At 38.7% G+C, this 24285-nt stretch overlaps 1 protein-coding gene across 1 annotated transcript in view; it reads left to right on the forward strand.

Annotated features, from left to right (window-relative positions):
* cdh13 (cadherin 13, H-cadherin (heart)) overlaps window positions 1-24285 on the forward strand; it is a 370859-nt gene that overhangs the window by 208536 nt on the left and 138038 nt on the right. Inside the window, exon 6 of the mRNA XM_084409426.1 lies at window positions 11716-11860. Within this exon, the coding sequence (XP_084265552.1) occupies window positions 11716-11860 (145 nt within the window). The remainder of the gene's footprint in view (window positions 1-11715; window positions 11861-24285) is intronic.

Below are 24285 nucleotides of genomic sequence, written 5' to 3' on the forward strand. Positions count from 1 at the left end.
TCATAGAGCTGTTTTTAAGCGCAGTGATGCTTTGTATACAGTGGTTATGAATGAATTTCCATTTTCCATTTTGCCTGTCTGCCATTTTTGTTCAGACCATTGAAAATCTGACTGAATTTTTATGCACTGTTGTAAATTTGAATCAGTTGACGGAAAATAAGCTAATGTGCATTTTAAAAATCTAAACAATTTGGATAATAAGGTATCTAGAATTATTCACTGAGCAAATAAAATGCATATAATCATTTATTATTTTGACATCACTTAAAAAAAAAAAAAACAGTTTCAAGGCTAAAATGTGAGGTTCTTGTTCGTAGATGTTAGTAGATGAAATGTGGGGACGTACACAGACATTTTGAGGGGCAGTGGCCCAAACCAAGAAAAAGGGCACAAGTTAAATGTTCATTATTGCAACCCTCAACACACATAAAAAATACAAAATCATTATATTAATCTCGATTACATAGGCTATTTTGATGTATTGACATCCATATTATTTTAAGTCCTGAACCATGTCAGAAATTACATTTTCTTTTAAGGGGCAGTATTTGCCAGTAGGTGAGTGAATTGAAACTCTGACGCTTCCAGACGTTCATTAAGAATCATGAATCGAGCAGTTTAATCCAAGAAGAGACAGGATTGCTTTAAATGATGAGCAGATTTAATTTAGACTTTTTCACATATAAACATTGATCAACAAACAATGTTTGCAGAATTCTAAATTTTGTCACTGCAATGTTTAAATATAATAAATAAGGTCAACTCATCAGCTGATTTATTTGCTTGGTCAGCAGGGGGCCCCTTAAACCTGTGGGGCACTATGCAATTCGTGGGTTGCGTGGTGATTAACACTACTGGGGAGGAGAGAGAGTGAGCAAGAGGGAGATTTGAAGAAAGACTGTAGAAAGAGAGTTGGCTGAGAGACATTGCAAAAGAGAAAAGGAATATCACTGGAAAAAGAAGTGTTATGATCAGGCAAGAGCTTTAGGACCCGCGTTAATATTAGAAAAGCTTTCCAGCGCTGGAGAGACCTAAGCGCAAAGGACTGAAAACGGACTCAGAGTTTGCTTTGTTTCTGCTTCATACGTGAGTAACATTGGTTTTACTATGTTTCACAGAACCAAAATATGCAGTTGTTGTAATGTTAGATAGTAACAGGTAGACATGTGTCGGTATTCGGTAATGCGATAAATCGCGGCCTGAAATCACTGATACAACCTTTAAACAAACACTGCGTATGCGCAAAACACGTGCGCACTGATGTAAACAATCCCCACATGAAGCACGGTGTGCATGCGGCGCAGTACTCTAGTCTAATGTAAACAATCCTCACATGGAGAAGAAGCACGGCGGAACGCTGCCGTTGATTTATCCCCCTTCTAAAAGCAGGGCTGCCAACTCTACGCATTCAGCGTGAGACTCATGCAATTGACACTTTTCACACGCTCTCGCGCCACACATTTTCTCACACAGAGAAAAATCACGGAGCAAAGAGGACACTGACACTGACAGACTAGACAGAGCAGGTTACTTATGATATGAAACAAATTCTCAGCTCTCAGGTTCTGTCCATTTTATTATGAAATTCAGACAATAAATACCGTTTTGGCGCTTGTAAATGTGACGTGACAGATCGCAGTAGCGCATCAGTTGAAGCAGAGAATGTCTAATATAGCGAGAAGTTTCACTCTCAGTACACTTCCGGCTTCTGAACTGGTTGCAGTTCCATTCTGATTCCAAATGAGGGCGCTCACAGGACGAGTGCAGAATGAATGGAGGTCTATGGCGCTACAGCCATCAAAATCCACTTTTCTCAGGATACAATTTTTTGTCTAGTAATTTGAATATTGTATTCGAAAGGAGATGCAAAGAAATTACACATTGCTGGGTGTTAGATTTTTTAGAGTCACTTATTTGCTTTAAAAAGTATTTTAAAGTGTCATTGACGTCATACACATCGTACGACCAGAGATACTGCTTTACGGCAATCCTTCAGTCACTTTGGTGCTTTCGCGCTCTGCACTTTCTTTACTCTCGAGGCATCGACAACACAGCTGACAGGTAAACACACGTGCTAGAAGAGTTTTTATTTTGTTTGTTTCTGGTCCCGGTTCGGATGCCACGATGCCATCAAGCGGTATCTCTGGTCGTAATCAGTCCTTCACTGACCAATCAGCGTTCATTAGCAGAATGCTAGCGTGTTATGGGCAACAACAACTCAACCTGTAAGAAATCGAAAGGACATAAGTACTCGTTCATTCAACTTTCGACCTATAACCCATGTTGGACTTGCAAAACCTACAATCAAATCTGAGATTTCTCCACGGCAATCGGGTGAAAGAGACAAATTGAGCCGTCTAGCCCCATAGACTCCCATTCATTTTGCACTCATGGGCGATCGCCCCCAGTGGAACTCTGGTGGAACTACAACCAAAATTCGGTACAATAGGACTTAATAGGGAGTGGGCAGGCTCTCCGTAGACGGGCTCTGGTTGAAGTAAACCGATCATTTGTTACTTTTTATTTAAAGATACAGTACAACTTACTGAAATGTATTTGCCTCATACATAATATCGATCAATCAGTGTTTTTCAGCCACGGAAAGAGGTCAATAAAACTGCAGGACAACAATTATGTCACAGAACATTTACCTCAGGAAAGCCATTTAATGACCAGCACGTTAGTTATAGCTATAGAGAGGAGTATTTTGCTAAATATGTGCACTATATTACATATTTATTATATTTGTACTTGTGTCATTACATAATTGTTATTATAATGAGAACCGCATTATATTTAATTTAATTTGTTATTTTTAACCTTTAATAATACCAGCTGACAGGGCTCTCTGTATGTTTACAGCATTATGTGAGATGTATTTTTTCTTCAGAAAAATTAACATGTAGGCTATCTACTGTAGCAAACCTAATATTTATCCAAATGAGTCAATATTGAATCAACATTGAAATCAAATCCAAGAATTGAATTGAAATCGTGAAAATTGTGTTAAGCAATAATACAAACAGTAGCCTACCAGTCATTGTACCATGTAAACATTCTAACATGTTGTCACTAAACTTAATACAATTCTGTTTAGTTACCAAATGTTTTGAGAATCACAATTACACCTATTTTGAGGCAAGTTTTTTTTTTTTTTACATCCCCCCAATCCATCCATTTCTCTTGTGCCCGTATACCGTGATAAAAGCTCAATCAATTAATCGCAGCATGAAAATTTGATACCGGCACATGCCTAGTAACAGGACAGGTTTGCTGGCGACTAACAACAAACTCTTGCTTATACTCTTGTGTACTGTATATTAATTAGATTCCTTGTTGTTCGTTCGTCATCGCTTTTTTCACATTATTTTGCTTTGCTTCTGGTTTGATAAAGAGACATCCACCCTTGTGTTGCGTGCAATGAAGGGAGGGCTGTGTTTGTTTGGGTTGATTTCAAATTTGAACTGCCTTTTTTTCTTTTAAGGGGCAGTATTTGCCAGTAGGTGAGTGCTCAATGAGTGAGTCATTTAATTTAAATGATTTGTTCAAAATATGGATTCATTCAGGAACGAAACACCGCTGTGTGTTGCTCTGAGATCTGTTCTGCTGTGTTTGTTAGGAACTATTTTATTGGCAAAATGTAGAACAAAAACATACTGCATTGTCAATATTATGTCTAAAATCTGGTTATTCTATCTTTTTGCTTATGACTAATACACTACTGAAACATGGCATAGCCTACCATTTAAAGATGACTCTATTCAATTTAAGCATCAACTTCTTAAATTTCCAGACTGAGTCAGCTTTACAGAACTGAACTGTTCATGCTGCGTGATTAGGCCCCGTTCATTCTACATCAATCCCAAATTGATTGTCTATTGGATTCCCAATAGACATTTTCAAGCACTGTGTGATTAGTTCACTTCAGTATTTTGTGCTGCTTCAAAAATGCATGTATTGCAAAAGTCAGATCACGTTGATAAATAGGTTTATAGTTCATTTTTGTGTCGCAGTGTGTTGTCTGCATTCCATGTGAGCGGCGTGGCAAAAGTCACCCTCGCCTGCAGAGTGAGGACAAGTCGAGTTAACAAGACTCAAAAAGCTTTTGTCAATCTATCATTCACAGCACATAATGAAAATAAACACCAATATGTATCGATATTTTTGCTTGCTAGCACACCAAGATCTCAGACGTTTATTTAACCGTGAAACTTGAAAGGCAGAAGACTGGAATGTAAAATGAATGTGGACACGATGGAGGAGCGAAGGGAAATCGGAGCGTGGCTGCGGTACGAGCAAGCTCTACTTTCTCTCGCACACTTACACTCATTTCTCTGTTATATTCTGTTAGATTTGGTGAAACTCCCATCTCAGGTGAGGCAGTTGACATTGCCATTAATGAACCCCCTGGTGCTGGTATGGATTTGGTTACAGATTTAAAGGGACAGGTAACCCAAAAATACAATTCTGTCATCATTTACACAATTTCATGATGTTCACTTAAAATCTTGCCTTAAGTATCTTGCTTGAGATGTATTGTCCCTAATCACTTTCATTGTATGGAAAAGATCATCTTGGAGAATCTTCTACTATTAACAAGCAAATATGAGTGCAATGTAAGAAAGATTGTTAAAGTAAGTGGTTTTTAATTTTCAGGATTTTTATTTTCAGGCGAACTATCCCTTTAAATATACTCATGATGCTATTGTAAGAAACCCTCTCTTCATATTGATGAAAGGGCAATGCATATATTGAAGAAAGCTCTAGTGGGAAAGAATATGGGTGAATATTATTTGCATAGTATTGGCAAATAATGTGACATCTGTGATCCTTTTTTGTGATTATTCAGCATAGACATAAAGAGAGCGGGAAGCAAGATTGGGAGTAAGATGAAGTCACAAGTAAGGCTGTAAATTCACACAGAAGAAATGTGGACAGATGTGGTCTAAGCAAAACAGACAGACTGACACTGGCTGCGTAACAACCAGACTGCAAGTCAATGGCCAGATGCCTGCTCTGAATGTAAAGTGGTCCATCTCACCCTGCTAAGCACTACAGCACTAAAAACTAGAGCTGTCAATTGGTTATAGTATTTTTATTGCATTTTCATTATGATAATTTCAGTTGTTAATGTGTTTAGTTTGATGTTACAGAAAGAAAACTCATTTGTGTGGAAACCAGGGTTGTCTTTAAAATTCCATTACAGTCCAAACAGGATGCAAAATTGCAATTTGAAATTGAATCATAGGAATTAAATTGAATTGAATGACATTTGTGTAACTGTAATGTTATATGACATATAAATTCATAAGAAACGAAAATTTGCAGTTCAGTAAATTTGTGAACTTTTGTTAAGCATTCCGCCTATGTTTTATTAACTCTTTCCCCACCATTGACAGTATTTTGAAAACAATGCTTCCCAGCCCTTGACGGAATTTTCACTATTAAACGGTAGGGGGCGCTATTACGCATCTAAACACAGACAAAAAAGGAGCAGAAACAAGCAATAAAAACATTGCTTACATTGTAATCTAAAAAAAAAAAAAACTATTTACTTAGCTTTTTGTTCAAAATATTGCTTTTTGTGAAAGTTACCCACAATCAAGTGTTGATTAAAAAAGAATGCATGAAGCTAGAATACAATTTTTTTTAAAGCAGAGGGTACTTTCTTTTGACATATTGCATGTTCATATATTCATACAACAAAATATTCTGGGGGCCATGACATTTTTGGGAACGTGATCAAAAATGCTAGCGGTGTCTGGCAACTTTTATTTGAAAAACACTGGAGGGGAAAGAGTTAATGAACAAAATGTCCGTGAATAGGGTCTTTCTCCGTGATTAACTCATAAACAAATGCTCTGCTTATTCTTAGTGAAAGAAGCATTTACTGTAAGCTGCAGTTCTGATCATATATGAGTCGGTTCTGAAGCTTCCGATCGTTTTCAGAACTCAACTAAACCAAAAAATGTATTGTCAAAAAATAAATGCATCAACAACATTGAACAACGCTTGTTTTTCTGCTACTGCCCTAGTCAAAATCCAGTGACTGCCCCTGTCAGTCCACTATTTTCCTCAGAATAGAGTGATTTCAGTGTGTTTGTGCCATTTGTTTTGTAGTGGATTATCTGAGGACGTTTTGACTGTGATGAGAGGAGAGAGAGCACTTGTCTGTCTCCCGTGTCTCAGGGTTCACAAGGGCCGTGTGAAGACCAGCGGGGTATAAGTTCACTTGACAGGGATGTAAACACCCCTTAGATGAGAGTCAGAAAGTGCAGGCAGCAGAAAGGAAGGGCAATAGGATGAAAACAACAGCAGCATGAATGGCAAACACTGCCAGTTAAGGATCGTGTCTCTGTGGGAAGACAGACTAGGATATCAAAGGTGCTTTTAAGGGAATGAGGCTTCTGGATATGCGAAGGGTGCTACTTTTTGAAGTCGGCTTATGTAAGTTTTGTCCTGCTCCCATATACGCATGATTGCATAGCTGATACAATGGATGCGTGTGTGCATACTTCTCCAGAAAATGAGGCCCAGAACTCAGCGTGCTCCTGTAGTGCGCTGACACGTCTGTTTTACAGAAAATGAGCCACACCAGGGGGTCTGATGGGGTGTAATGATGTTTGATGTATGCTGTAATGTGTGCGACAAACTTGCTGTAGCTTAAGTCGCTATGAATGTTGTTTAGCTTTGGATTTAATAGGCATACATATCTAAAAGATTTAAAAGGCATACATATGTTTTTCGACAGTTCAGGCTGACAAGATTTTCTGTCATGAAAATCACATTTTCCTGGATCTTTGGAAATTAAAAGGACATTTTACTTTTTAAAAGTTCATTTACTTTATATAAAGTTCATGACTTTATTTGTTCTGTGAACAAGATATTTTGAGATGTCACTGTTTTTTTTTATTATTTTTTTTATAAAAAAAATGGATGAACTTTCCCTTTAAATACTTTAATTTATTCTAAATGCTGTAAATTTCACAACTCCATTTACTGAAACTAACATGCAAAAACAGCTTGTTTCAGACTTCCAAAACATTTGACATTTGAAAAAATATATATTTTGTATTAACCATTTGTGAATTTTTGAATCCAAATTTGAAAATATACTTTGCAGCTGCAACCTTATTTATCATTATTGTGACTTCGTATCATATTTGATGAGCGTGTTTGTCTCACAATTACAGCTTTATACTTATATTTACATTACATTTATGCATTTGGCAGACGCTTTTATCCAAAGCGACTTACATTGCATTTCAAGGTACACATTTACATTCTTATCAGTTCTACCAGAAAGACTCGGGAGATAAAATGATATAACAAGAGTAAATTTATTAATAGCTCAGCAAGCATAGTTTTTGGCGTAGGCCCCATCCTTAGCAAGCAATGCGAGGGTAACGGAATCTGCAAATCCCGCCTGAAGATGAAGGCAGGGGCGCAGCCGACCCCCTGGAGGTAAAGGAAGGGACCATCCTGGTGGTGGTGGTGGGGAGGATGGAGGGAAAGGACCATCTTGGAGGTGGTTGGGGAGGATGGAGGTAATTGGCGCCGTCAGTATCTGCGAACTCAGACGGATGTAAGTACCATTCTTTTATACTGAGAGTGTTAACACATGATTGGTTAGAAGTGAGTTAATTCATGACGCGCTGATTGAGTCTTCCTGGCAGAACTTAACGCTAAGCTTACATTTCTTGCTTTCCCTGGGAATCAAACCCATTTCCTTGGCGTTGCAAGCGCCAGCACTCTACTGTCTGAGCTACAGGATAGATTATATGTCTTTATATAACAATTAGATTTTATATATATAATATAAGTCTTTGAAAACCTTTAGAGATTTTGAATGTGCAGATTTTCAGTGTTTTCTCAGACTTTTTTACCCCAGTGCAAGAGAGTCCCAAGGGATCCCAGCGTTAGGATAGAGTGGATTTTTATACAAGATCCCTGACCCAACAGTTACTCATTTAAGATGCGTAGAGGGTGTTTACACACTCTTAAAAGCACATCCAACTAGTGGCAGAACTAATCGACTAGTCTGTGTGAACCCTAGTGAATGTTCTCTCTCTCTGTGAACGCCAGTGTGGAGAGCAGCAGGCTATGATGATGAATCGAACCATTAGTGCTATAAACTCTGATGTGGGCATTAAGAGCATGATATCTGTTGAGCGGACTCATGACTGCACTGGTTGCGGCCAGACAAAGAGTCTGACCTATGCTTCCGTGAGAGACAGAGAGAGCAGATGAGAGTGATGTCATGCATTACTGGCAGCGATCGCAGAGCTCGGGTAATGTGCTGGCTGAGAGAGGAACTCCCCCGTTTTGGCCACTCTGCGTAATGGATCATTCCTGATGGGCTCTTAGGGTAATGCAAAATGGCAAGTGCTATCATTGGTCATTTCCACTGGGGTGAGAAGGGAGGGGAGTCTCATCATCCGTTAACGCAGCTATAGGAGTTATGAGCAGCTAATTTGAGCTCTTAATGTTTCCGCTCAGAGCCAGGGAAGTTGTGAGTCACGTTATGAAACCGGTGCCTTTCCAGGAGCTTTTAGAAGTAGATCTTTACAAATATTGACGGCTTTGTGACAAATTGTTTATTTCTCTATTGATTTTTATTTTATTTTTTATTCGTAATGTTTTAAGCATTCTGTCAGGCCCTTCCACCGTTGCTTAGATAGATAAAAATGTATATATAAATAGATATATAGATACAATGCTGCATTAATTTGATCAAAAATATATTAAAACAGTAAAAACACTAATATCAGGAGATTTTATTACAAATTTAAAATAATATATATATATATATTTTACATATAAATAATAATAATTATTTTATTTTTGTGATTTTTCAGCACCATTACTCCAGTCTTCAGTGTCAAATGATCCTTCAGAAATTTTCATTTGTAGACCTGGTGCTCTTATAATCAATGTTGAAAACATTTGTGCCGTTTAAAGTATAATTCCGTTAATTTGAGTGGAAACAGTGATTGTATGTATGTATGTATATATACATAAATTACTGCATTTTTGTTGATGTTTTTATATATTTTTTTATATTAACACATAGGAAAATAAGTCTGTCAGCACACACTCTTTATATCTGATACATAAAGTTTGAACTGAAACATAAAGTTCAAAGTGTTGCTTCAGCATAGTTTACCAGTGCGCACATAAAACATAACTCTACAGGGTAGTGTTAGAGCTGCCCAGTAGGGGAGTTCTGAGCTCTTTTATTAGACAATGATTTGCATCCGGTTAATGTGTTTCACGGGCTACTTGCTCAGGAGTGTCGTGTAAGCAGTAACATGTCTGGCCTGGGGTATTCGGTTTGGCGTACAAGTGTGCGTGTTTGTGTTTGAGAAAGAGAGACAGGACGTGCTGTGCGTTATGCCTTTTTTGCTTTGCGATGCACACCTCCCGGGGGTGTGCGGAACGCACACGGTTACGGCAGCACTAGGAGATGGGAGGAATGAATAAGTGATGTGGGCTTTGGGGAGGCCCGGTTCTGAGGCGGTGGGGCTGAGATATTGAGGCACAGAAGCGAGGCAGATGTAGAGCCTCCACCATCACTGCACTCTCAGGTGGGCCCTTGTGAAACTTCACACTGTGAAAAGCAGATAAATCTTATTTCGCTCCTTTTGTTCTCGCACATCCCTTCTGTCACACTTTCAAACATATCCCCGCGCTGTTCTTATTTTTCATATGCATTCTCATTTTCCCCACACGACCCACTGTTTTGTCTACCTGTTTTTAAGCTTGTGTACAGATTCCCATTTCTGTTTATGAATCCATTCTCTCCAACCGTTTTACGTCTTTTTCAGTAACCTTGGACTCTGTGGTTCGGCTCTTTGCTTCTTAGTGAGGATTTTTTGGACCATTTAGGCTGAAACAAGCTGAGAAAATTGGATAATGTGGAAAAGCTGTGGAAAAACAAAGATTGTTCACTCAAAAATGAAATTTCTGTCAACATTTACTCACCCTCATGTCGTTGCCAGACCTCTATTACATTCTTCGAAAAATATATATATATTTTTTTGTGCGTGTTCCGTAGAAGAAAGTGAGTCATGCAGGTTTGGAATGACATGAGGGTGAGGAAATGATGACACCATTTTTGTTTTTGGGTGAACTTACAATCACACCAATCTGTATTCACATAGAACCTGAAAATGAACTTTAAAACACTGATTTTAGCCGAGGTTATACATGGCTTCTCATCCCAGAAACCTCAGTATTTTTCAGTGTGTTTTTAAGTAGATTCAGAATGTTCATTGAAAAAATACAGTAAAAAATACACTTTCATCTAAATGAAAAGATGTATTTAATAATTTAATTTAATAATTTATAAGCAACAATATAATAATATGGTAATAAACAGCAATATTTACAGTCCCGGTCAAAGTTTGGGGTCAGTCATATTTTCTCACTATTTTCAGTCTTAATGGTGAAATAAATAGTAAAAAGTCATACTTAATCAAACATTGCTTATCATCAATATGGCATGAATATTCAATATATAAGCCAGTTTTATCATCAGACAAGCAATTTATTTAAATAGTGCAGTGCCTTTAAAAAATATGAGTGTATTTCTGTAAGCTAGTAATCTGTTCTTCCTCTGTATCTCTTCTCCTCAGCACCATTAGAGCTGACAGGCTCTCATACTGCAAATCAGCCACAATCACAGACAAACACTCATCTCCACTCAGGTCTTTCAATAATTGCTGACCACAGGCAGCACAGGTGGCCATTACCCATGAGGCAATCCTAAAGCTTTCTTTCAGTTGTTTGGTCTGTACATGTGTAGGTGTTTCTTCAGTTATAGCCACTTTTATGTCACAGGGGTTGATTGCATCAGCATATTTTATTGATAGATTTAAACTTTTCTTCTTACACTAAAATTTCAACTATATCTTTAAAAATCTACTTTTCGAAAGGCTTCATTTTGCAGATTTCATTTCAACTGTCTTTCAACATCTTAAAAATATGAAAATTCTCTAAAAATATTAAGGACATTGACAATACATACTAGCCTGGGAAAACCCAGACAACTTCCGGCAAATTTACATTTGCTCTACAAGTAGTTTGGCAAAGAGCTCATTCAAGCCCATTTCTAATCCGTCGAAATCGCGGCACCAATCAGAAACGTTGGGGCGGGCTTTACACGATGACGATCACTCTGATTGGTTAGGTCTATCCAATTGCGCCCAGAGGCATTTGAGCGACGTCCGTTGGTGAGGCGGCATCAACTTTTAAATGCATTGTTATATTCAAATTGCAAACACATGAGGACGGATGTGGAAATGACATTTGTTCATGGTGGTTCTGGGATTATTGATAGTATGCAAGTAATACTGTATAAACCAGTGAAAAGTATGTTTTATAGTAAGGCCAAAAGTGTCCATATTGAAAGAAACACCTTTCTGTGTCATATTGGTGAGGAAATGGTTAAAGAAGGAACAACGTGAAATGTAAAACATCTCTCTGGATATTAAATCTTGTTTTCTGTTTACATGATTATGTGAAGATTTCTTCAGCTGACAGCACAATATGTTAATGCTCCTTTTTACAAAAATCCTGTCATCCATCTAAAGTGTTCTTCGGGTTTCTCTTTAAGATGTGAATCGTCTGACATCACATATGTGAAATCTCTAATGCCTGACATGGAAAGCAACTGAAGAAACACTTTCTTTTCTGTCTTTCTCTCTCCCATAGCTCCAGGTATCCACCACTGACCTAAGTGGAAAGTTGGTAGAGGGACCAGTAGACTTGGACGTGTCTGTTATTGACCAGAATGACAACAGACCAGTCTTCAAGGAGCCACGCTACTCTGGGGAGGTCCTGGAGGGTTCCCCAACAGGTACTCTACCCTAACCTGATTATTCATGTTCTTGTGGTTGAAATTAATGTGTCTAGAGAAATGTATTACTGGAAGAAGAAAGCCTAAAGTCTTTGATAATAGTGGCTGGACTTTTGATTCAGTTTGATGGAACACAGCCTGTGCAAGATAAGGACTGTAACTTCTTGTTTTTCATTAGCTGTGTTTGCATCTCCATTATTATGGTGTAAAGGTTAATGGCTTGGAGAAACTCATCCTGCTTTTGTGCTATGGACTTGAATGGTATCTCAAATCGTGTGGCTTGTTGAATAGTGTGTGTTGTTACTTAGTAACTAAGTGATTGAATTTATGATTTTCAACTGGCAAATAGAACTAGACTTATTGAAGCAGGGAGACGAGCAATATCAAATGCAGCGGTTCTCAAAAAGGTTTCATTTGCAACAAAGATAAACATGGTTTGTGTTGACCACAGTGTTGTGCAATGAATTGTTGCAATGAAACAAGCCCTGTTTCCTCTTCTAGCTTATGCCATGTTAATAATTGTGCTTATCCATTTAGCCTTATCCTTAAAAAAAGTTTTATATATATACTTTATATATATATATATATAACCACTTAGAACACCTTAGCAACCTCTTAGCTAAAGAAACCTAGAAACTACCCAAGACGCCATAGCAAAATTCTAGAATAATGCAGCTAGTTTTGCACTGGCAAACATCACTTTTCTTCAGAAAATGTAAAAAAAATATTTTTTTCGAAAAACTATTCAGTCTTACAGATTTCATCATCTTACTGCAACGTTGAATGTAACACAAATAATGCATTTTACATCATAGTGTCCAAAGTGTTTGCAAAGAGTTGCATTATCTCTTTTTGTTTCTTCTCAGCATAGCTATAAAGCAAAGATTACCGTTTATTTAAAAAAGTACACTTTCGAAGTCATCCCTAATGAACAAACACATTATCTCCGAGCGTGTGTTCACACCGCGCACCGCAGAGATAGCTTCGCCGAGCTAATCATGAGCATCCCTCACAAATGGCATCCTGCGTTTATCTCGCCACCAGAGAATGCTACATTGTTTTCATGACGTGTCTGATAAATCAAAAAAGAATTGGACCATTTACAGACTGCATGACACTTTCTTCAGTCCCTTGCCCTCCAGAAATAATATATTAAGACACAACCCCGTCCTCAGAGGCCCCAGTACTGCACTTCCATTTCACAATACTTCCATCATTTTTCCCACGATTCTTCAGCAATTCCATCACTGCACTTTGCCTCTTTCCTTTTCATACATACTCTGTTTTTGTGCGGTTTTTTTGACCATGTCACCATGGAAACCCACAAAACACAAGGATAATGGTTTTAGTGTTTTAATAAGGAGGGATTCCGCAAACCTTCATCACCCACATACTCACCAAAATGGCACACAACAAACTAACTTTTGTAGCTCTGTCATGCTTGTGAACTCTACCTCAGTGAGCGTGGTGTGCACAATAGGATGGGAGAGATCATATCAAATCCTTTTCTCTGTGAAGAGTGGGCTGCGCTGCTTTCATTACAACATAAACAAACAGACGTCAGCCTCAAACATCAGTGATAAAGGCAGGATGAACTGATCCAGGTAGAGTAGGCGGATACAATGTGCCGGCTTGTAGATACATTTAGCCCGATGAATGGTAATGTGCGCTCAGTCAGAAGAGAGTTAGGGCGGAAGGAGATGAGAGTCCCTAACAGTGGGGAAACTTACCGCCCACCTCCAGAGTTGATGTAACTTAGTTAAGTAAAGTGGGTTTATCTAATCGCCAAAAGAGGAATGACATTTGGCTGAAAGACTTAATGAAATTAAACTAAGACCTTCATGCAACCGAGGAGAACATAAACACCCACAGGCCAAGCACTGTTCAGTCAGAAAGTGTTTCGATATACAAAAGCTATTTTTTATCTTGTATAATTATAATAATAATTAATAATTGTAGTAATAATAATAAATTAATAATTATATCAAATTATATTATTATAAATATAAGATCAATATAATAAATATAATAATATTATTATTATAAGAAATAATACAAAATAAATGTTTATTTTTTATATAATTATATGCTATTATATTAAATATTAATTTAAAATATTAATAAAAACAAATCATTTTTATAATAAATGTATAATAATGTATGTATTTTTTGATAATAAATGCATATTTTATAGAATTTTCACTCACCGGCTACTTTATTAGGTACACCTGTTCAACTGCTCATTAACGCAAATATCTAATGAGCCAATCACATGGCAGCAACTCAGTGCATTTAGGCATGTAGACATGGTCAGCATTATCTGCTGAAGTTTAATTTGAGCAGTAGTGTTGTCAAAAGTACCAAGTCGGTACTGAAATAAAAAAAAATATATGACCATTCCAGCATTTCCCTCTAGTATTTTGAGTGCGGTTGAATGGATTCTTAAACACCTCTGATTGGCCTTTGTGTTCACGCGCTCAACATATATATACGTATGTCTCTGATTGGCTACAATCAACGCTGATCAACGCTTCCAAAACAAGTTATAAACAGACGTCTTTGACGCTCTTCGCCGAGCGCTTACACAGGTACAAACAGGAGCGTTTGAAAGCAGGCGTCTAATCGTTTCTGCTGATAGATGCCTGCTTTCGAATGCTCCGGTGTGTATATGTGTAAGCGCTTGATGAAGTGCGTCAAATACGTCTATTTACAACATGGTTTGGAAGTGTTAATCATTGTAGCCAATCAGAGACATATATGTTGAGCGCTTGAACACACTCGAAATGCTGATATCGTCACATTTTTTACATTTCAGTACAGATTTGGTACCGAAGTCGGTACTTTTGACAACACTATTGAGCATCAGACTGGGGAAGAAAAGTGATTAAAGGGACTTTGAATGTGGCATTATTGTTGGTGCCAGACGGGCTGGTCTGAGTATTTCAGAAACTGCTGATCTACTGGGATTTTACCATCTCTAAGGTCTGATGAGTCTCTATTTCTGCTATGACATTCAGATGGTAGGGTCTGAATTTGGCATGGATCCATCCTGCCTTATATCAGCGGTTCAGACTAGTGGTGGTGTAATGGTGTGGGCCTTTTAGTACCAATTAAGCATTCTTTAAAGGCCACATGCTATCTGAGTATTGTTGCTAACCAAGTCCATCCCTTTATGACCACAGTGTACCCATCTTCTGATGGCTGCTCCCAGCAGGATAACGCGCCATGCCACAAAGCTCAGATCATCTCAAACTGGTTTCTTGAACATGACAATGAGTTCACTATACTCAAAATGACCTCCACAGTCACAAAATCTTAATCCAATAGAGCACCTTTGGGATGTGGTGGGACTGCAGCAACTGTATGAAGCTATCATGTCAATATGGACCAAAATCTCGGAGGAATGTTTACAAAACCTTGATGAATCTATGCCATAAAGAATTAAGGCAGTTCTGAAGGCAAAAGGGGGTCCAACCCATTACTAGCAAGGTGTATCTAAGTGACCAGTGAGTGTATATTAACTAAGCTGTAAGAAATGTGTTCCATATTTTCCCATCTTTGGGTTACAAACTCTTTAGGGGTCAAGTCTAATTGATTTTAGTGGACATATTGCTTACATCTTAGTTTCTGTAAAAAAAAAAAAAAAAAAAACGTTGACTGTCTTTTATAAATACACTGTATTGCCATCAGGACTGAATGCTTCTTTTAAATGAATTCATATTTTGGCTCTTATTCTTTGCTACATTTTCATTGGCATGTCTCTCATCTTTTAAGATACCTTAATGGGGAAGATACATGATTTATGGAGAGTAGATCCATTTTAATGTCTATTGCCTCTCAATTATAACCATTTTCCATGGAATAATTTTTAAGTCAATCATTTGAAAAGCCTCACCATTCACCAATAAAAGGAGATGCTTTTTACAGTTTCATCATCTTTCATATTAATCACGTGTTGCTTTTATCATTTTCATAGCATCTCGTCCTGACCAGTTGTTCAGAGGTGCAGAGTTCCTGTTCAGTTTTGCATTGTCACTGCTCTACTCAAGGAGCATGTGTGCAGTGCATTGTGGGTGCAGGTGTGCGCCGCAGGGGCCGGGTTTTTTTTTCCCAGTGACTTCCTTTCTCCTCTTTAGGCTTGTGTATGTACGGGTGCAGATGTGCACAGCGTGCCTCCTCCGCTGTCTTCTGAGCGCATGGCAAAGGAAGGATGAATCTGTACTGCTTTTTAACGCCTCTTTTTAAAGGTCCCGTTAAGCAGAAGAGTAGGCCTATGCCAGTGTGTGTCCGGAGAGGAAATGAAAAATGGGAATTGAGAGCTTTTTAAAGGAGCCTACATTAATCAGCACTGGAACCAACAGTTAGCCTCCCACTCGGGCCTTTGGTTTAAGATATTCTGCCCCTATCCCCCTCCTGCTTTAATCAGCATGACCGCTGGCACAGGTTAGAAATTAAAGGGCTCAGCACGGGGCCTGATTAGTGAAGGTTTCTGCAAGCTGCCTTTTCAACAAGTTGCAAGGCTGTGTGACTATATGTGTAAACGTGTTTACTCCTGGCAGTCTTATGAAGTGCCAAGTCAAGACTGAGTGATATTTAAGGAGAGCAGAATTTAGGGCAAGACTTGATTTTATTCCTTGGGAAATGTTTGGATCATGAACAATGGTCTCTATAGGACAGATGGTTGGAAGGTAGGTGTTGAAAAACAGGAGTGATTGGTGACATCACCCAAGGGAAATCATGAACAAGTGTGTGTGTGTGTGTACTGTTGTTACATTTACTGAGGTTGACACAAGAATAGTAAAAGGACTTGACTTCTGTAATTTTATACAGACATTCGATCAGTTTTAGAGTCCCACCTGTTTGTAAATGTATTTGTTAATTAAAAACACAGTCAATGTTGCCACAGTGACCAGGAACATGCATTAGGAAAGTAAATTGGGTCATTGTTGATGGCGGTAGTAATGAACATATGGCTTGAACGTATAATTCTTTCTCTCTTTCTCCGCTGGCTCCTCCCCACCTCCCTTCGCACTCTTTTGCATGTGTCGTTTGAAATGTTTATTTTGTTCCGTATTGGGAGGACAGTTGCTGCCTATAGGGGGAAACACAGCAGCACTCTGACATTTCTGTGTGTGGTGATAACTGAGCAAACAGTTAGACTTCTGGCAGGCCTTTATTCACTCCCCCCCCCCCCCCCCCCCCTCTCTCTCTCTCTCTCTCTCTCTCTGATTCTACAGGCTATTTTTGTTGGGGAAAATATCTTCATTTCTCAGTTGCCTTTCCTCTTGTCGGCTCTTTGTTTCTTTCTTTCTTTCTATTTTTGAAGTATACAAGTCTTCCTGGCTTTTTCATTGCACCTGTGATTTTCAGCAGCTCAAATGAGTGTTCCAGGTTCAATACAACTTAACCTGTATCCACAACATAGTTGCCGTGGTATAAATAAATACATTTGACTCTCTGTTTTAACAAATAAATAATCATTATTTAATAAACCTTATCAGCTTGGATGGCTGGATGGCTGGATGGCTGGATGGATGGCTGGATGGATGGATGGATGGATGGATGGATGGATGGATGGATGGATGGATGGATGGACGGACGGACAGATAGATAGATAGATAGATAGATAGATAGATACTAATAATACTCATTTTGTTAAAAAAAATGAACTGGTATATACACATTACACAGATACAAATTATTTCCAATGTATCTTTTAATTTAGTATTATTTATTTTTTTTACATTAAATACGACTATAAATTTTGCTGAAAGATAGAGCTTAACTAGTACTGAGGTATAATTGTGTGGGTTGTGCCATAGCTCAGGTGGTCTGTCAACACGAGTGACCCATTCAGCACAGTGTAATCAGTGATGTTCACCTCTGTGGCAGAGGTTGGTGACTACCTGCTACTCTGCCTGTATATCCTCACCTTCTGACAGGACTGTTCTCCATCTCCGCCGTGTCGCAGCCTCCGGCCTGATGTGGCAGCTCTGAGAAAGTGGCGTGTGGGGCTGGTGGAGCGTCGGCCTCAGAAAATAAAAGGCTAAAAAAATCAATAGCTAATTGCCAGGACAGGCCCCTGAGGAGGGCCAGCTAGACCCCAGCTCGGATTGATCTTGGCTAGAAAATGATTGGGCAGAGGGTGACACTAATGCCGGCAGGTAATTTGTAGCATAATGGCATGATGTCTGTGCCATTAGGATTTCCCAGCGCCAATGTCTCCCTCACAGGATGACCCCTGCTCCCTGCTGCAGAGCAGCTTTTCAATCTCACAATGCCTCATTATCTGTCGATCAATCCCATGCTGGCTGCCATGTTATGGACTAATACTCAACTATGCTCTGAATTGTTTGTGTTGAAGTAAAACTCCAGTTTTAGACCAAGAAAGAAATGGACAAATGTGATCACAAAACCAGTCACAAGTAGCATGGGTATATTTGTGGCAATAGCCAACAAAACATTGAATGGGTCAAAATTATCAATTTTTCTTTTATGCCAAAAATCATTAGGATATTAAGTAAAGATCATTTTCCATGAAGATATTTTGTACATTTTCTACCGTAAATATTGAATGAATTTTTGCGAACAAAAATTGACAACTTGAAAGGCGATTTTCTCAATTTTTTGATTTTTCATTCCAACAGTGCAGATATTTAGAATAATATAATATTGTCATTCTGTTCCACTCATACATGCTCTTCCTGACTGGCTGTCAGTGCATTTAATCTCTCTGTCTCTCTCTCTCTCTCTCTCTATACAGTATATAATAACTTTTGCATTAAAGCAGTATCACACTTACATTCATTCTAAATAGCAGCACAGATGTGATTACTTGTGGCCAAATCAGTATAGTACATTAGCATGAGTGCAAGTGATACTGCTTGACACCTGCCTTGTTTATTCGCTCTCAACTGCTGTGTGGTTTTGTCCCAGGTTGCAGCTGTGTCTTTCACATGAGAGTTCCTTTCCGTCTGTTTTACACAGATATACCCCATGAGGGATGGCACAGGTGTTCAGGGCGGCATCTGCATCCCACACAATCACAGCTGGATTAGCTGTCACTCAGAGCGAGATAGAAAGTATGAGAGTTTACTTGGTTTACGTTTCACTTCATGCTGCCCTCTCAAATGCAAAATGAGCAGATTACCACTGAACTGTTCATCTATTTTAAGATTTCATCTATTTTTAGTCTGTGAGTCCAACGAATTAAAATGTATAGAATAGCTTTTCCAAATACACAATCTTCCCCCTCTCTCTGTCCTGCTGGAAGTATGAAGCTTAAGCTTCTATCTGTGTTTTGGAACACAGTAGCTGGTTTCTAGCTGGCCCAAGCCAGCCTGACCCTGGATCCCAAAACCAGTCACAAGTAGCACATGTATATTTGTGGCAATAGCCAACAACACACTGTATGGGTCAAAATTATTAGGATATTAAGTAAAGATCATGTTCCATGAAGATGTTTTGTACATTTCCTACCGTAAATATATAAAACACTTATTTTCGTGAGTGAATGCAGCACAATTGCGAACATAAATGGACAACTTTTAAAGGCGGGTTTCTCAATGTTACGATTTTTTTTGCACCCTCAGATTCCAGATGTTCAAATAGTTTTATTTCAGCCAAATATTGTCCTATCCTAACAAACCATACGTCAATGGAAAGCTTGTTTATTCAGCTTTCATATTATGTATAAATCTCAATTTAAAAAAGAATGACCCATGTGACTGGTTTTGTGGTCCAGGGTCACATTTGTGATTGTGTGCACTTGTATTCTGGACTGTGTATGAAAATTATTATTTTCTTCATTTAACTCTTTCTCAGTCACTGACGGCATTCCATGTTTCCAATTTTCCGGCATTCCATGTTTTCACTGTTATATAGTGTTTTGTTATAAGAATTTCTTTGTAGAGAATTTCCAATTAATTTTTTATTTTTTTTTGAAATGTGACCTGTAACAAAATCTGTGTGTTCCTCTCATACCTCAAAGATAAACAAACATACCAAAAACATTATTTATTAATTAGTTAACCATTTTTAAATAATAAAAGTTGATCACTGTGTGGTCGACAAGGGTACCGTGTTCCAAAATCAGCTAATGAGGAGCTTGGACCAGCAAGAAACCAGTTAGCATGTTTCAAAACACAGCTACCAACTTAAGCTGGATTTTCCAGAAGAGTCTCCATGAATTTATGATTCAATACCCTCCAAACATCGTTTGAATATATTTCATGAATTCAGTGTAAATCACATAAGCGCACTTGAACTCCTGCTAGCCTGCATCATTTCAAAGCTAAATTGCATCATTACGTGCCATTCAAATGGATTTTTTTTTCCCCTTTATTCTCTCGTTCACTCTCGCCTCTTTGCTTGTTTATAGTCCTGGGGGTTGCGATGCAAATGGCGAAGACACTCTTGGAGTTTCAGAGCCATGTGAAAGGACAGGGAGCTGCCCCAGACATGAGTGGCTGGTTGGCCGTGGGCTCCCTGTGGGGGTTCCGCTACACAAGCGCTTCTAATCTATTAAAGAGCTTCTGCTCTTTCCTCTACCCACAATCCACCAGCCCTCTGCAGGCCCGCACTTGATTATCTGTCCCTCACTCTTTCTGTTACTTCTCCCATTGAGGAGTAGAAGCAGACAGAGCGTGCAAGACACAAGAAAACCAATCTCGGCCCATCTCCCTGTCTTGTTGTCCCTTGTCTTTGATGGCCGATGCTATTTTAAAGCCCCGGGACTCCCAGAGCTCCAGGCCTGGTTATCTTCCTTTCACTCTTCCGCTGGTACATTTCCAGATGAGATAATTGTTTTAGAAGCGCTGGCTTTTAAAGCGCTTTGGAAAAAATTGAAGGCGAACAGCAGGTTCCGAGAACAAAGCGTTCGTAAATAACATTGCTTTTTTTTCCTAGATGTGTTTGATCTAAAGCAGGGAGTAATCTTGTTATCATGGCAGGGCAGTAATAAGGTAAATGTAGCACCTTCTGAAGCCGGTTAGTGAAGTACAGCCTTATTTTGTGTAGTGTAGAAACAATTGACGTCCAGTTTGCTTTCCCTAGTTGTGTCTGAAACACAAGTCAGGGGTTTAACATAAAGATAACCGGCCTCTAATTATGTAATGTCTAATGATATAGACTTAATTCAAGTAGGGTTTAGTGCAATGGTTCTCAACCAGGGGCACTGGCAAACTTCCAAGGGGTCCCCAGTAAGTGTTAAATTTACTTAAATGTTGTTGTATTATACCTGCTCTAAGCTGTGTCATGTTTTCATGTTAAGTTAACATGCTAGCTAGCCCTTATTAGAGATGCGCGGATGGGCTATTATTTCATCCGCAACCGCATCACAAAACTCATCATCCGTCCGCCATCCATCCACACCAACGTTTTTTGACCAATTTTCAAAGCCATGCCCGCCATCCACTGATTGGTTTAAGGTCTATGGACGATGCTGGCCTCCCTGCTGATCTGTTCTAGAAAGGATACTGATCCAATGCAGTATAGATATTTAAAGGCTAAAGTCCCTATAGCCTATTGGCTATGTTGTATTCCCAGAATATCAGCAGTGAACTCCGTCTCCAATCGGCGCACAGGGACAAAAATAAATAAATAGCCTAAATAAAACGTACATCGGCAAACCTGACCTTACCTGACTAGGCTACTGTACAATTTTATCATTGTAATAAAAAAACGCAATTTGGCACATAATTTCAACATGCTGCTATTTAGCTTACTAGCCTACTAATTAATGCCTATTGCACTTTATTTTTCTTGCAAAAAGAAAGAAAGTTTGAATAAAATAAGTCATTCACATTGTAGGCTAATTAACTCTATGCACTGTCATGTCAGGGTGACGATTAGGACGAGCCTGTTCTGAAGACTCCCGTTAATTTTGACTGCATGGGAAGAGAGTGCGTCTTTTTCAGGCAGACAGTGCCATTCATTTTATACCAGCAGGCCTAACAATCATTTGATTGGTTCAACCGCCACCAGCCCGAATTTAATTAAAATAAAAAATTTCGTCACGTCATCCGTCCGATCCACGGAGTCCGCGGCTGTAACCACCAACCGCGCATCTCTAGCCCTTATGCACCTGTTCCCAGGAGCAATTAGTAAAGCTAATTAAATAAATATAAAGGCCAAAAATGTATAGCACACTTAGGTTTATGAATGTAACGGTCATCAGCTGGAGTGCCCTTGAGAGCCACCTGAGGGCACTCTACATCAGACTATCATTATTTCACTCACAACTACATTTCCCATAATTCACTGCCCGGACTCATCATCCCTGATTATCACATTCACCTGTGTCTCATTATATTGTTTAGTTCACCCCATATAAGCCTGGTTCACCTCATCATTCCCTGTGAAGTCTTGTACGTTATTCCACTGCATTTCTGAGCATTTCCTTTGTTGTTATTCCTGGTTCCTGATCTCTGCCCGTGTCCTGGTTTTCCTGTTTCTGCCTCACCCTCTGGATTTGTCTGTTTGTTGGATTGCCTGCCTGTGTATGACCTTTCCCTGGATTTTGATTACGATTCTGTATAACCCTTTAAATTAAACTGCATTTGGATCCTCAACCTTCATGTCTCGGAGCAGTACGTAACAATGAACACTGTATGTTTGCTATTTACAGGAAATTATGGATAGGGAAAAAAATGCAGCAGCCTACCACACAAATATAAATTATTCGACTCATAAAAACGTATCAAGCCAAGGCACTCGAGAGTTAAAGTAAATGTATATAAAAAGGCTTTATTTCATCATGGCTTATGCAATTAAAAACAGTTTTCAAAAAAAAAGTATTTTATTTTACCGTGCAGCTCTTTTTTTCACTCCATATCTTATAAATATAAATTATTGTTTCGACCTCTGTCACATCCCTAATAAAATAGGGATCTGACATATAGTGGTTGAAACAATAATTTATATATGTATGGTATGCAGTTACGTTTCTTTTTTTCCCCTTTTATTATTGAAATCAACCACTGAATCGCTTTCAGAGGATTGTGGGTGCTTGTGCAAGTGTAAATGGCTGAATGTTAAGTCTCAGGATTAAGGACCAAGTGTCTTTCTAAAGCAAGCTTAGCTGTCAGTGTCATACTGTCGTCTAAGAAGCAGAAGTAGCGACACTTTCTTCAAGTGTCATTTCAGATGCTTCAAAACACAGCGGAGAGAACAGCTTTTGACACTTCTAATCCTCCAGTCCATGATCTCCGCATCACGACCAAGTCGTCCATGTCCTGCATGTGCCTCCTCTCTTTCTATCTATTACAATTCACTATATCAGTGTGACAGGCTGTGTAAAAATAAAGACTGCTGGAGTTTGTTTAGGATCAGGTACCAGCTGCCTCCTTGTATTGCTTATTTTAAAATATACCGGACAGGCTTGTCTGAACAAAAAAGGTGGATATTAATATCCCAAACAAGTGCTCTTTTTGTTCTTGGCCTGATGTGTTCCTGTCTCGCATTCTTTTTTTATTATTTGTGTCCAACTTTAGCTGCATATGTGCATAGCTGGGGGGATTGCTGTCTGAGTGCACATTTGCTTTAGGGCCTGAACGCTTTGATTGGATATTGATCTCCGATCCCGGCGAGTTTTGGGAGCATGGCAGCACCTGGGCTTGTGGGATGGCGGCGAGCACTTTTCTGACCCCACCTCCACCCTAATCATCTGTCCCATTACTGTTAAAATTTGGCATGGTAAAATTGAGTCACACGACTGATTAACTGATTACAAGCCATTGGAATTTGTTTATTTTCACATGGTTGCAAAATAGGGGCGTTTTTTTTTTTTTTTTTTTTTTTTGGAGTTGACGGGTCAGTTGATGGACCCCACTGACTTCCATAGTTTGGAATATCTTCTTTTGTGTTCAGCTGAAGAAAGAAATTCATGCAACTTGTGGGTAAGTAAATGATGAGGCAGAAGCAGACATTTGTGGGTGAACTATCCCTTTAAATAAATACTATGCTTATTTAATAAGGAAAACATTTTCTGCAAATGAATTGATAGGTTTCACGTGACGTCACACCATTATAGGAACTTCCACCTGCAGGGCAAAACAAGGCTTTCCTCCGCTGCCCTCAAGTCATTTTTACCAGGTTTGTAGTAAGTACTAATGTAGTAAAACAGGGATAATAAAATACCATATTCAATATACACCATATTGATGATGCATACTTTGTACAGGCAAGCAGATGAACACAATATAAATGCAACACAAGGTTTTTAGTTGAGGGTTTTTTTTTTTTTTATCGAAAACCATTATAAAGAAAATGTGTTACGTTCATATTCTAGGCCTGTATATAGTATGCATCAAAAAAAAAGTGTTAACTGAATTTGATCTTTTAATATCACTGTTTTAGTATATTGAGGTCCTTTGAGGGTGGGTTGCAACAATAAGGATTAAGCATCTCTTTAGCCTGGCATCGGT

Source organism: Rutilus rutilus (assembly GCF_951802725.1).
Source record: "Rutilus rutilus genome assembly, chromosome: 5".
NCBI classification, from domain to species: domain Eukaryota; kingdom Metazoa; phylum Chordata; class Actinopteri; order Cypriniformes; family Leuciscidae; genus Rutilus; species Rutilus rutilus.